This window comes from Eublepharis macularius, chromosome 5 (genome assembly GCF_028583425.1).
Source record: "Eublepharis macularius isolate TG4126 chromosome 5, MPM_Emac_v1.0, whole genome shotgun sequence".
Taxonomy (NCBI): domain Eukaryota; kingdom Metazoa; phylum Chordata; class Lepidosauria; order Squamata; family Eublepharidae; genus Eublepharis; species Eublepharis macularius.
In genome coordinates, this window is record NC_072794.1 from 97,590,227 (window position 1) to 97,603,372 (window position 13,146).

The window sequence follows — 13,146 nt, forward strand, 5'->3', positions numbered from 1 at the left end:
GGCAAACTACGGGTTCTGAAACTATAGTTTGCCCACTGTGCATATAATGGCAAATTGGTTTCTCAGTAAACAGGGAGGGAAGGAATCCTAGCATGCAACAAGGAGAAAAGGGTTGCATTAGAGTTAGAGATATGAAGGCTGGGAGTGGTATAAGACTTTAAAAATACGAAAAATTCTCTTATGAAATATTCTCTCTTGCTATGGGTGGCATTCTTTTTAAGGCAAGGCTTCACTCACACAAAATACTTTCTAAGAACCATGTACAATATTGTTATGCAAGACAATCTGCGGCATTAGATAATGACCATTTCAGCGTATGCTGCAGATATCGGGATATGGTTGTTATTTGAATGTGAGTAATTTTGTGTACATAGTATACATACTGTATATTATGATGATAATAATTAATGAAACTATCAGTGTCTTCAATGTGTTAAATTTAACTCAATATATAAACCTGATGGTCTTTAATATTGCGATTGTATGAACACTGTTTCTAAGTCCAAATAAAAAACCATTTTGCTTACTAAAAACTTGTTTCTATTTTCTATTTTTATTTCTTCCTGTTTTTCAGATGGCAAAACTAAGATATATGTAGTTAAGTAGCACAAGGTGCAGCCATTTGCTGCTCACTTTCTAGTGTTAGGTATATTGGCTATTTTGTTTAAACAAAACAACTCAACCCTAAGACTCCGGTACCTCTCTGACAGTGAAATCAAAAAGAGTCCAGTAGCACCTTTAAGACTAACCAATTTTATTGTAGCATAAGCTTTCGAGAATCAAGTTCTCTTCGTCAGATGCATTTTGCCCTATAACAAGGCTCCCCAGCCATGTGCTCTGTGTGTGTGTGCGCGCCTTGGTACCCATCCATGCACCCCAAATCCATTTGCACTTCTCACTGTAAAATGCTGGTCATTTTGCTGCTCCTCTGCAGACCTCTTCTTCTCCGAGATGAGTAATTGTCACCCTTCCCTGAAAACTGCTTTCCCATTTCCTCACTGTCTTCTTAGTTAGTTCCATGAGAGCCAGTTTGGTGTAGTGGATAAGAGCATGGGATTCTAATCTGGAGAACCAGGTTTGATTCCCCACTCCTCCACTTGAAGCCAGCTGGGTGACCTTGGATCAGTCACAGCTTCTAGGAGCTCTCTCAGCTCCACCCACCTCACAGGGTGTTTGTTGTTGTGGGGATAATAACAGCTTACTTTGTAAACCACTCTGGGTGGGCGTTAAGTTGTCCTGAAGGGCAGTATATAAATCGAATGTTGCTGTTGTTGTTATATGCTGTGTGTGTTTTCTATATGCTTGCATTTTATTCTTGTTAATAAAAAATCTTTCCTGTTGAACATCTGCCTGTTTATCTGAGCGTTCTCTAAGGGAATAATCCCCGTAGACATAGGTGGAGAATCCCAGTTACTGTCTCTCACTTGTCTCCTTTAATGCTAATTTCCCCAACCAATTAAGGGTAACACTGCATGCCTCATCACATTGTTGCAGGAAGAGGGAATTGACATAGCTTGCATAACCAAGATGTGGCTGAAAGAAAATGACATGGTGTGTCTGTCCCAGCTTACAAAATAATACAACCCACTTCACCGTTTTTGACAGCAATTGTGTTTGGGTGATTCTCTGATGTGAAGTGAGTTATTTTTGTGTAGTACACTGCTTTCATGCCCTGTTGTGCCCTCCTACTGTGTAACCTAAAGCAGTTAAAGAAATAAAGTGCTTTTGACCGCAATTTTTTGGGGGTGATTCTCTGATGTTAAGTGAGTTGTGTTATTTTTGTGTAAGATACTGCTGCCATGCCATTGGTGTGCCCCCCCCTGCTGTGTAACCTAAAGCTGTTCAAGAAATAAAGTGTTTTTGACAGGAATTGTATTTTTGTGATTCTCTGATGTTAAGTGACTTGTGTTAATTTTTCTGTGCGGGGGACTGCTGGTGTAATGTGTCATAATGCTTTGCCTACTTGTACTTTGAAAGGGAGAAAATAATTTTTAAAAAAACTTTATTTTGTGTTGTTTGTATTTTTTTCCTTGTTGTGCAGTTGGTTCCCATCATAGGGAACAATGGGGCTGGCTGGCCAGCCATCTATGTAGGTGGTGGGGGAATTTGAGGGAGGGTGTCTGTGGTTCAGGTGCTCTTTCACAGGGACCAGCTGGCACTCAGAAGTGTGCCCACCATTGTGGCACCCCTGGGCTGTGCAGAATTGCCCAGGGAAAGAGAGTTTAGAAGTTCCCAGCATAGGGAACAAAGGGAGAGGGCTGGCCTTTGCCAGCCTGTTCCTGGGGTTATGGGTGTGGGGCTGCTGGGGGTGGATTTGGGTCTGTGAGGGGCTCATGTGGGGATTTGGGTCTGTGTGTGGCAGCTGGGGGGGAATTGGGTTTGTGTGGGGCTGTAGGGGGTGGACTTTGGGGGCTGAGAGCACCTACTTGGGGAGGCCATGAAATGCCCCCCCAAGTGGGAGCTGGCTGAGCCTTGGTGGGGGGTGGGAGTAGAGGTGGGAGAAGGGCCCCTGAGGGTTGGGGGGCATTTTGCATGCAAAATGCCACCCCTGGCAAGACAAGCCTCCCCCAGCTGTAAGTAGTAGAGAAAAGAGCACCTACTTGGGGAGGCCATGAATTTCCCCCCCCCAAGTGGGAACAGGCTGTGCCTTGGTGGGGGGTGGGAGGAAAGGTGGGAGAAGGGCCCCTGAGGGTTGGGGGGCATTTTGCATGCAAAATGCCACCCCTGGCAAGACAAGCCTGCCTCTTCATTTTTCCCCATAGGAAATAATGAAGAAGATTAGCAGCAGCAAGCTAAAAAGACGCTCACTTTTCCCTTTCTTAGGCGAGGATAGGGGGACCTGGTTTGGAGGGCCATAACATGGCCCCCCAAAGTCCAATCGGTCTGAAACTTGGGGGGTTGTTAGAGAGCAGTTAGAGGAAGGTCCCCACCAATTTTGGCTTGATTCGGTGGGAAAATGCCTCCCCCAGGTGTCCGGGAAGACGGAGGCATTTTCCCATTGAGAAACCCGAAACAACCCGAAACGTTTCGGAAATCGCTGTTTCAGATTACCCAAAACGTTTCGGGTTTTCTGAAACGTTTCGGGAAAACCCGAAACAACCCGAAACAGGTTGTTTTGGGTTTTTTTCGGGTATCATATACCCGAATTGCACACCCCTAGTACTGGCCTGTTTTCAGAGGTGTTATGAAGATTACTGACACAGCATATGTAAGTGTTTTGAATGATGAAAGCACTATATAAATGCCTTTTTAGCTGGACATGCTGGGGAGTAAACCTATGATTCTGTGCATGCAAAGCATGAAGACTACTACTGAGCTCTAATTCCTTCCCCTGCCTTAGAAAGGGAGTCTATCCCAGACCAACTGAACACAAGCCCTCAGCAGTTTTATAAAAGCTGACCTTCTCATTTAAGATACCAAGCAGAGCAATGTTACCATTTCACAAAACTCTACACTGTCCTAACACAACTGCCAGAAAAGTCCACAGTGCAGTTCAGGTGGTTAAAAACCACCGAGTCCCACATTTTCTTCTCTTCTCTAAACTGGTGCTATACTTAACCGTAAATAAAGGAAATACATAAACAGTCTTTAAACAGATTAAGGTCAAGTTGCAGTCCAGCTGTTATCTTTTTCTCACAGTTAAGATTGCCAATAGAATTGCCATTGCAATTAATGATCCAAAGATGTCTGTACAAAGACAATATTGATATTCCTCTTGTGTTTTGTCTAGCAGGATCATGTATGAGCATCTTCAGAGGCCTTTTAGCTCTGAAGAACTGTCACAGTTTTACTAGGAATAGAATCATGCCTCTCTTTCAACAAATTACAAACTAAGTAGTGATTGCATGGCTATATAATTTAGCATGAACTTAAAATCAGGTATCATTTAGGAAGTCTAGCTTTCTCCTGCCACAAAGGATAGTAAAGAGTAAGAACCTTTTCAGCCATTAAAAGAAGGGTAGATTGAAGGGGTTAAATAGTGTACCTATGTGGTGAAAGGTGCGGTAGGGCAATAACTTAGCCCTGTTCACTGTTTTTAAAAAAGAAAGATAAGATATATGCATAGCTTTCACAATGCTAAAAAGAAAAAACCAAGATAGCAAAGAATTCATGAAATTTTGGCGCACTGCAAATGTTTGCCTCTTTTGTTCTTAAACAGTATCCTCCATTGCAGTGGGACAGTGGTGGAAACTAAGACACTAAATGCAGTTTTGGGATGAAAAGCAGGGAAAAATACCAATTGCAATTTGTCAAAAATGATATCACGTGCTCATAACACTCAGTCCACATACATCAGTCCCAGTTCCAATAGACGTTTGTTTGTTTTTGTTTGTTTGTTTGTTTGTTTTTGTTTGTGTTAAATTTTTATGCTTCCCAGAGTGGCTTACAAAATAAAAATAATGAAAAATAAAAACAAAATATTAGAATATGCAAATTATAACCATAGACTGACAGCTGACTAAAATTAGTTGGTCAGGGTAGGACAAGGGAGAAATTATACAGATCCCCCATAACTTAAGAACATTTGGCAGAGAGGGGAACAACAGTCTGCACAGGCTCTTAAAGGCAGCATGGCACACAATCCTTTAAATTAGAAATGTGAAGAATTACATCTTTATTAATCATTTTGCACTGGATCCTATGACTGTTCCATGAATGATAGCACTGTCCTCCAGTCTAAGGGTCTTCTGCTGGTGCAACAGAATTCCTCTTGCATTGACAGGAGACACTCAGCACTGGAGGAAAAGAGCTGCCTTGAACAGAATGGAGACTAGGGATCCAGTCTTATGCCTTTCAACAATGTAGATAATAAACTGCCTTCGACAGAAAGGTTATATACCCTAACCCATTGTGTCTCTTTCCTTGTCTTTTACAGCAGACTCTGAAATGCAGAGAATCTCTACTCTTGCAGACAAAAAAAGTTTGGGAAAATGTGGGCAGTGTAAGCTAGGGATCCAAGAACAAACTGCAGTGAAGATGTAAAAGAGAGCCCAGAGCCTTCTCCAGCTATCAAGGGACACTGCGTACCCTTCTCCTTGGCTCCCCTCTTTCCTTCCCCGTATTAGTACTCTCTTGCCTCATACTCTATCATTGGTATCCTTGCCAAAAGTACACTTATGCAAATATATATTTTTATACCAATTGTCATATTTGATAGTTCCTTGACATTAGACAAAGTCCTGAGTTCAAGCTGGCAACTGTATTTCATTCACCATCTCTGCCACCAAGATGATCTCTGCTGCTCTTGGAGTTCTAGTCTGCTGTACAAATCTGAACACAAAACTACATCAAGTACTGTGCATTTTGGCCTAGTGAGACAGCAAGCGGCTTGGCTTGCACAGTACTTACTAGCTGCTCTGAAAGAGGCAACATCTCCCCAATAAAAGGCTATGGCAGATGGTTTTGGAAAACAAACCTCTCCCCTGGTTTTAAGCCACAAGTAAAGTTCAAAAAGATGGTTTGTATGGGAGCTTCTAGACTTCTATCAAACTAACTTATAATGGAAAGATCTTATCCTGGCTGCTAAAAGGTAGAGATGTGGCCTGAAGAGAACTTAGTTCAATAAATGCATTTTTCATTTCTTGTAAGATAAAGAACAAGAGGAAAACAGCCTTTCCAAACGCAGATGTTAAATCTCTATCTGGGGCCGGGAGCTCTGACCCCACACTTTCATGTGCCATGGAGGGAGAGACCAGCAGTGAGGACAGCAGCAGCAGGGTCACTGAAGGCGAGACTGCAATGAGGTCATGGGAAGCACCATGGCAACTCAGAGTTCAGGCAGCCTGGCCTGCAGCCACCCAGGAAACACCACAAAAGGCAGAATAGTAAAGAGTCCAGTAGCACCTTTAAGACTAACCAACTTTACTGTAGCATAAGCTTTCGAGAACCACAGCATCTGATGAAGAGAACTGCGGTTTTCGAAAGCTTATCCTACAGTAAAGTTGGTTAGTCTTAAAGGTGCTACTGGGCTCTACTATTTTGCTACTACAGACTAACATGGCTAACTATGCTGGATCTATGATCACAAAAGGCAGTGTTGGCAAGCGAGGCTGTCCTGTGGCCTGAGGAAGCACTGTGGCAACTTGTGGCCCAGGAGCCTCAACGATGCTAAGGGAACAATGCAGGAGGCTCACTAGCCCCCGCAAAGGCCATGGGGGGAGCTGGGCCAGAAACAGCATCCACTCCAGCAGGAGGTTGAGCAGAAACCACAGGCCATGAAAGTGAGGGTTGGGGAGAGCCCACATGGGCCTTTGAAGGCCAGGAGGGAGGAGAAGGGGGAAGATTAGCTAGAGGTCCCACTGGGGTCATACCCTGCCCATCCCCCAGGGCCTGGGGGATTAAGTGAGTCCAGGGCTGCCCTGCCTCCAGGCAGCACTTTAAAAGGCTGGCTGAAAGCAAGCCAGGGGGGAAGGAATGTACCTCTCCTGAGAGCCAGAAATAGAGCAGTGTGGCATGAGAGAGAGAGCCAGGGTGATGTGAAACCCTTTCCTCTCATATTTCTGAGGCCCACCTACAACTCAAAAGGAAGCTGGAGGCAAGCCAGCCTGGCTCTTGTCTACCAACAGGAGGAGCCTGAAAATCTCAGGAAAAATGCTCACTGCTAGAATGGATTGTCAAGAAATCACCAACTATTTCTCTCTGTCCATCTTTTTCATGTACCTCTGGAATGCCTTTTTCTATCTCTGTGCAGCTTCTAACTATCCCCAAAAGCCATCTAGCCAGAACAAATTATCAGAATTCATGCAGCCTTTGAGATCTGTGCTCCACAAGGGCTTCCTCCAGTCTCCTTCATCATAAAGTTGGACAAGCTCTCATCTCTAGTGGAAGCCCTGCTCTGTGGAAACTCACCCAGCTCATCCCACAGCTGCCGGCATTTATCTGTCATGCCTGTTCCCTGTTGCCTCCAGAGAGCAAGCCGTGGGTCTGCCATAAACTGTTCAGTTATTAACGTCAGCATCCGGGCTCCATTGGAATCTCTCATGCGTAACATTTCACGGACCTAAAGCAAAGGAAAAAGAGTGGTTATTTTAATTAAACCGAAAATGAATCAACTGGAGACGAAACCCATTTTTTGCACATTAAGCAAGAATCAAAGACCATCTCGGGGCACTCCTACAAAATGGAGAAGAAGTCTTCAAAATACTCCCACAGTACCTAGTGTGCAAAGGGTTAGAAAGGAGTGCATATATACCTGCAAGATTACAGGACTATTGTTGTATTAAAATCTTATTGTTTAAAATCAAGATGTACCACTGAACTTTACTTAGGTTAATTCCCAGTCTGTTCAAGGAGACAAAGACAATCCAGAATGGGAGATCTCTTCCCTTGGAATCTTGATGGGCCGAGTGAGTTGACCTGATCTGTCAGAAGTAGCGCCCATTTCTCAAGGTCTCCCTGCTTTGCTGCATCTCCTTTACACTGCCCCCGCCCAGCTCTCCATCTTTAATCGCTGTAGGTGACAACCTAAGGAGCCACTCCTCAGGGTCATTTGAGGTTGGGAAAATGGCACAGGGAGAAGCTTAAGCCCCTTCACACCACAGTCCTCATTAGAATTGGGCCCCATGCACCGGATAATGACATTTTTAAAAGCTCCAGTCACAGAACAGCTTCTTGTTGGTTTTGGCCTCAAGGAAGTCAGAGAGATAGGAAAATGTGTACAGGACCATCTCCCCCTAAAGGAGGATTTCAGTGGGATGTTTAAATGGGTCAGATGAGGAGTAGTGTAAAAGACCTATACAATGTGTGGGCTTCAGCCAGCTTTTCTGCTGATGCAAATAGCCTGCAGGGTCTCCTTTAACCACCCATCTATGCAATCATCTCCCCTTTTATTTAAAAAGAAAAATAGCTAGGCAGAAGGTGTCCTCATATTATCTTTGTTAGCAAATTTATTTCTCTTTTATTAAAAAGGGAACCTTTAAACAACAATGTAAACACTTGTATTCTATAAATTGCAAAGACAAACCTGTGTAAGTTAGAAAAAAAATTTTGTCATTCCTTGTGAAAGTATGTTCTCCTTCTTTATTCATAGTGCCATTATAAGCAGACATGCCTTTCTAAATCCATTAACTTAACACTTTTTATTAAATAAAAAAATACTGTTTTAATTAAAATATAGTTGATAGTTAATACAGGTTGTGAATAGGTATGCTGCTTAGCATGTTCTGTATACTTTTACCCCCATGACTTTGAAACAGTGGTGCTTACATCCATGTGACAAGATACCTTCTTCAGTGGGAACACTGAAGAGGCATAGACACAACAGACACTGCCGAGCCAGGACAAAGGGCATCTCGTCATGCTCTGATGCAGGGGTCATTTTGTAGAAAAAGAGCTGGAGGAACTCATTAGCATAACTCATTAGCACAACTCATTAGCGTATGCCACACCCCTTGACATAACCGGAAGTGTGATATTAGCATAACTAATTTGCATATGCCACACCCCTGACATCACCTATCCTGGCTGTTTTGGACCCAATCCTGGCCATTCAGGGCCAAAATTGGGCCCAAACTGGCAAAAAGGGGCTGAAAATGTCCAAAAAGGGGCCCCAAATGGTCAGGATTGGGCTGCTGCTGAGTGGGAGAGTGATCCACCACCCATCAGAGGCCCGATCCGGGCCGTTTCGGCCCCAATCCAGGCTGAAACGGGCCCAAAGTGGTCGAGAGTCAGGTGGGCAGGGCCACCCGACATGTGACCTCTTTGGGGAACTGCTGGAACTGCGTTCCTGTGTGTTCCCCCTCGAAATGAGCCCTGCTCTGATGTATTATTTCACTTAATACACACAAGAGATTAGCTTCAGTTCTGAGTTTCATTGTTTCTTGGCTTAATACTTGGTCAGCCCTAACATACATCGACAATAGGTTGTCAATAGGCTGTATGTACCAGCACACAGGCATCCACACGCATACATGCTCAAATGGCCCAATGAATCTTAAGGCTCAGGGATGGCTCTGATATATTGCAGGGGGAGCGGACAGGACAAAATATCTCTTGAGATGCCATGCTATTTTGTGGCTACAGCTCTTAATTTCATAGTATCATGTAAGTTCGGTTTATTTATGTTCATTCCTTGGGGTGCACATATCTAAACATCTTTTGCTAGAAGTGACAAAACACTTAGGAATAAGGAAAGAAGACACTTCCTGTAGTATTCACTTTGATCCATAAAGGCTAACAAAAGAGTCCAATTTAAACCACGTCAACACCAGCCCCGTCTTCGGAAAGAAAAAAGGGATGCAATCTATGGTACTAGAAGCAGATTTCTAAAGCTCCTGGGGAAAGAGGACAGAATGCTAAAAAGCCTCAGGAAAGACGGGTACTGGGTTTTTGCAGAAAAGGAAGCCAGTTCTCACCTTAGCAAACATGGAATTGAGTTGCTTCCCAGAGCCATAGTACCCTCCTTGGGAGAGGAACAGCTTCACCTGCTCTCGCACTTGTTCCTCATCCAAATGCCAGCAATTCTCATCATCAATGCTAGCCCCTGCGGTGGGGTCTGGTGCACCTGTGGCAAGAAAAGCTCAGCTATTAAAAAGAAATCACGTCCAAGACAATCATAGAGGTGGAATTGCTTATTGTAACCTCTCACTCCATTCAGCCATTTTAATTTGTTAAAAGACTACTGTGTACCTATATATTCAAGTTTCTTTTTTAAAAGAACAAGAAATGAACCAATCTCTTGCACAAAACAGTATTGCTGCATATGTTCACAAGCAATATTTATGCTCTGTACAAACATTATTACAGCCAAGGGCAGTTAGAACTAGATATGAAGCCGAAAGAACCCAGACTACAACGAACTATCCTAATAAAGCAATTAACAGACCAGACCACTATGGGGAAGTAAGTTTCAATTCCATTCTGTCTTTAAAGGTATAATAGTTCCAGTAATGCCAACATTTTTCTCCCTTGACAGAAGCTCTTCTAATGATTAGGTCAAAGCCCAAGAGCTGTATCACACACCAAATTGGGCTGACGCCCCAACCAGCCAGTTCAAGGACTCCTGGACTCGGTGAGAACCTGGATGATTCCCCTCCCACATATTTACAGCCAGTCTTCCTGTGCTGATCGAATGTCAACTTGCCTTGTGTCTTTGCCTTTAGTATGACTCAGCTGAAAGAAACCACATGTTTAAAGCAGTGCAGTTCTCCTCCTACACTGGCAGTAAATACCCCATGTACAGGTGACATTCATTAGCTGACTCCAGGAAAACTAGTCTGTGTCAGGAAATGCTAAGACTTGTTCATACCAGAAGGCACACAATATCTCTGATGTCAAGCAACCCTTGCCTATAGACTATCATCCTGTTACTTCAAAGATAACCCAGCAAGGAATTGTGTGAAAGTTTCAGGATTACAACCTAACAAAGAAAGCAACATAAGAGTTTTGATGGCTAAGCCGTAAGATATGTATAACCATTCTTGGATGCCCTTGTGGGATTAGCAAATTTATATTAGTAAAGACTATGGATTAATCATATAGCCATAATATTAAGCTATCAAGAAGCATAAGATGGATTATGTTTTAAAGTTACTGGTCTCTGCTTTTAGCCACCCCCCCACCTTCTTCTCCCTAGCTGTACATGGAAAGAGAGAATGTCTATCCTTGAAGATAGATAACTGGACATTCCTGTGGGTATATGAACAGGGCAAAGCCAGAGACAAAGGGAGAATTATAAGTTCCACCCACTTCCCCCTTTTGGAGAAGAGAATTTGTGTAGAAAAGTAACCAGTTGTGGAATGAAGGAAGATGCTGCTATGGAAACCAAGAATAGGATGGCAAATGATGTTGTCGCGAGACTGAAAGGTGGACAATAGTCCAATCTAAAGGTATAGAAGTGATCAGGTGCCTTATTCTGAATGTGACTTTCGTTTCTCCAAAATGATGTCACAAGCCCTTAAAAGTAACATGTGCTCCTTTGTTCTGGGGTACATTCTGAGCTCATCTTGTAGCCTGTACCTATATTTGCAAATATACTTTTTTTCACAACAGCCCTTATCTGTCTCATCTCCTCTTTGCTCAGTGGATTGGAGGGGCAAGGGGAAAACACTTTTGTGTAACACCCTTGCTCCCCAAACTAGCAAAATGGCAGGCTTTGAGATAACCATCGCTATAGTTACTGGAAAGAGGAAGTGGAAGAAGTATTAAAAGTACCTTCAAAAATAGAAAAAAAATGTAATTGGACAAAAATGTGATTCAAAGTATTTCATCTCTTGGTCCAGAATTGATGCTGAGCAACAGACTGTTTCCTGATGGTCCATGGCAGAAGTTTCTATTACCTTCTGGTATTGGATGGGAAATTCCATTCCCCCTTTCATCCAGCAGCAGGAAAGAACAGAAGGACATAACAAAAAAAAATCTTGCTTAGCCAGGCACAGCCTGTTACTGCTGGAAAGTTGAGACTCTGTGTGTGCTTGTGGCTAGTTTGTGGTATGGGCACTCATCATGCTTGCTTCTGACTAGTGCATTCCAGGAGGAATCATTGGAGCACCTGTCCCTGCAATTGCATTTAACCGGGTGATTGGTTCCCTGTGGCCTAAAGATTGTCTTGTCTTTACAACTGTTTAAGATGCTTCACATCTCTGTGTAAATGCAGCTCCATGAGACTGTCAAGCAGTACTTCTGCAGGTAACTATTCTCCTGTGGAATGTTTGCCACTTCATTAGTCAGGTCCCAGGCTCTTAACTAGTTGATCAAAGAGTTTTCATGGAGAAAAACAATTCTGCCTGAAAGAACAGGCTCCTTTTCTTCCCCTAAAGGCTCTGTCTGCCTCTTTTTGTTTCCTCAAAATACTTCTGATTAGTTCTTCCACTTCCCCCTGCAGGCTTGCATTAAGCAGTGTTGCAAGGCACACAATTGGTTTGCGAGAGCAGCTGGTAGTCCAGTTGATGTGCCTTGCACAATTAACTGCTTGCATGCAAAGAACCTTAATGCCACACAACTGGAAGAAAATCTGACTGGAAGAAAATCCATGCTCCATCATTGAGAGTTGAGCTTACAAAAAAAAAGGATGCAGAGTTGACAAGGTTTTCTTCCCTTTGAAGCTAGCAGAAAAATACAGTATGCAATTAGAGGACAAAGTAATATTTATGAAGCACTCGATTGTAGAGCACTCCTATGAAATTAAAAAGCATTCTGCATTATTGTGTTGCAGTCAATTTGCACAAACCAAGAAAAAAAAATCTATTTTCAAACCTTTCAAATGCTTCAAAGGCAGCTTTGTGAGGAGCTAAACAATGCTGTACTTTGTAGAAATTATCAACATCTCTGCATCTGGATGCTTGATATCAGATAACAAATAAACAAAAAATCCCCCTCAGTTCCGCACACCAGACTGTCTCTGTGAACAGAAATTCCTGGGTGAAAAATGGTAACAATGAAAAATCATGGTGCCTGGAGCATGCTCTCTTGAACTTTAACCCATTTGTCTCACGCTTATTACTACACTTCAGTGAGTAAAGGGGTCAATGCTAGAACAAGGAGATAGATATGGGCAGCAAAAGGAAAGCAATGGCTGTAGTACTTTCCTACTGGGATTTCCAAACGGAAAGGTCTGTTCCTGGTCTCATCCACAGGCTCCTGGTTAGAAAACACTGCCCTGATCTTCCAGAGAGTGGGTGGAATATCAAGAATTTCCCACAGGAATTTCACATGTATACATGCAGTCGACATGCATAGAATCACAGAATCATAGAGTTGGATGGGACCTCCAGGGTCATCTAGTCCAATCCCCTGCACAATGCAGGAAATTCACAACATTGCTTCCTGACTCAAATAGGCGATCAGCATTAGCCTGGCCATGCAAGAAAGGGCCACGAGAACTAAGCACTGATGTAACCCTTCCTGCCCTCCCTCTCATGAAACGCCTACATTCACAGAATCAGCATTGCTGTCACATGGCCATCTAGCCTCCACTTTAAAACCTCCAAAGAAGGAGAGCCCACCACCTCCTGAGGAAGCCTGTTCCCCTGAGGGACCACTCTGTCAGGAAAATCTTCCTAATGTTTAGCCAAAAACTCTTTTGATTTAATTTCAACCCGCTGGTTCTGGTCAGACCTTCTGGAACAACAGATAACAACTCTGCATCATACTCTATATGACAGCCCTTCAAGTACTTGAAGATAGTTATTATGTCACCTCTCAGTTGTC

At 43.2% G+C, this 13,146-nt stretch overlaps 1 protein-coding gene across 1 annotated transcript in view; it reads right to left on the minus strand.

Annotated features, from left to right (window-relative positions):
* ZSWIM5 (zinc finger SWIM-type containing 5) overlaps positions 1-13,146 on the minus strand; it is a 179,807-nt gene that overhangs the window by 18,384 nt on the left and 148,277 nt on the right. Inside the window, exons 3-4 of the mRNA XM_054981751.1 lie at positions 9,354-9,502; positions 6,850-7,000 (exon numbers count right to left, since the gene is read on the minus strand). Coding sequence (XP_054837726.1) covers positions 6,850-7,000; positions 9,354-9,502 — 300 coding nt within the window. The remainder of the gene's footprint in view (positions 1-6,849; positions 7,001-9,353; positions 9,503-13,146) is intronic.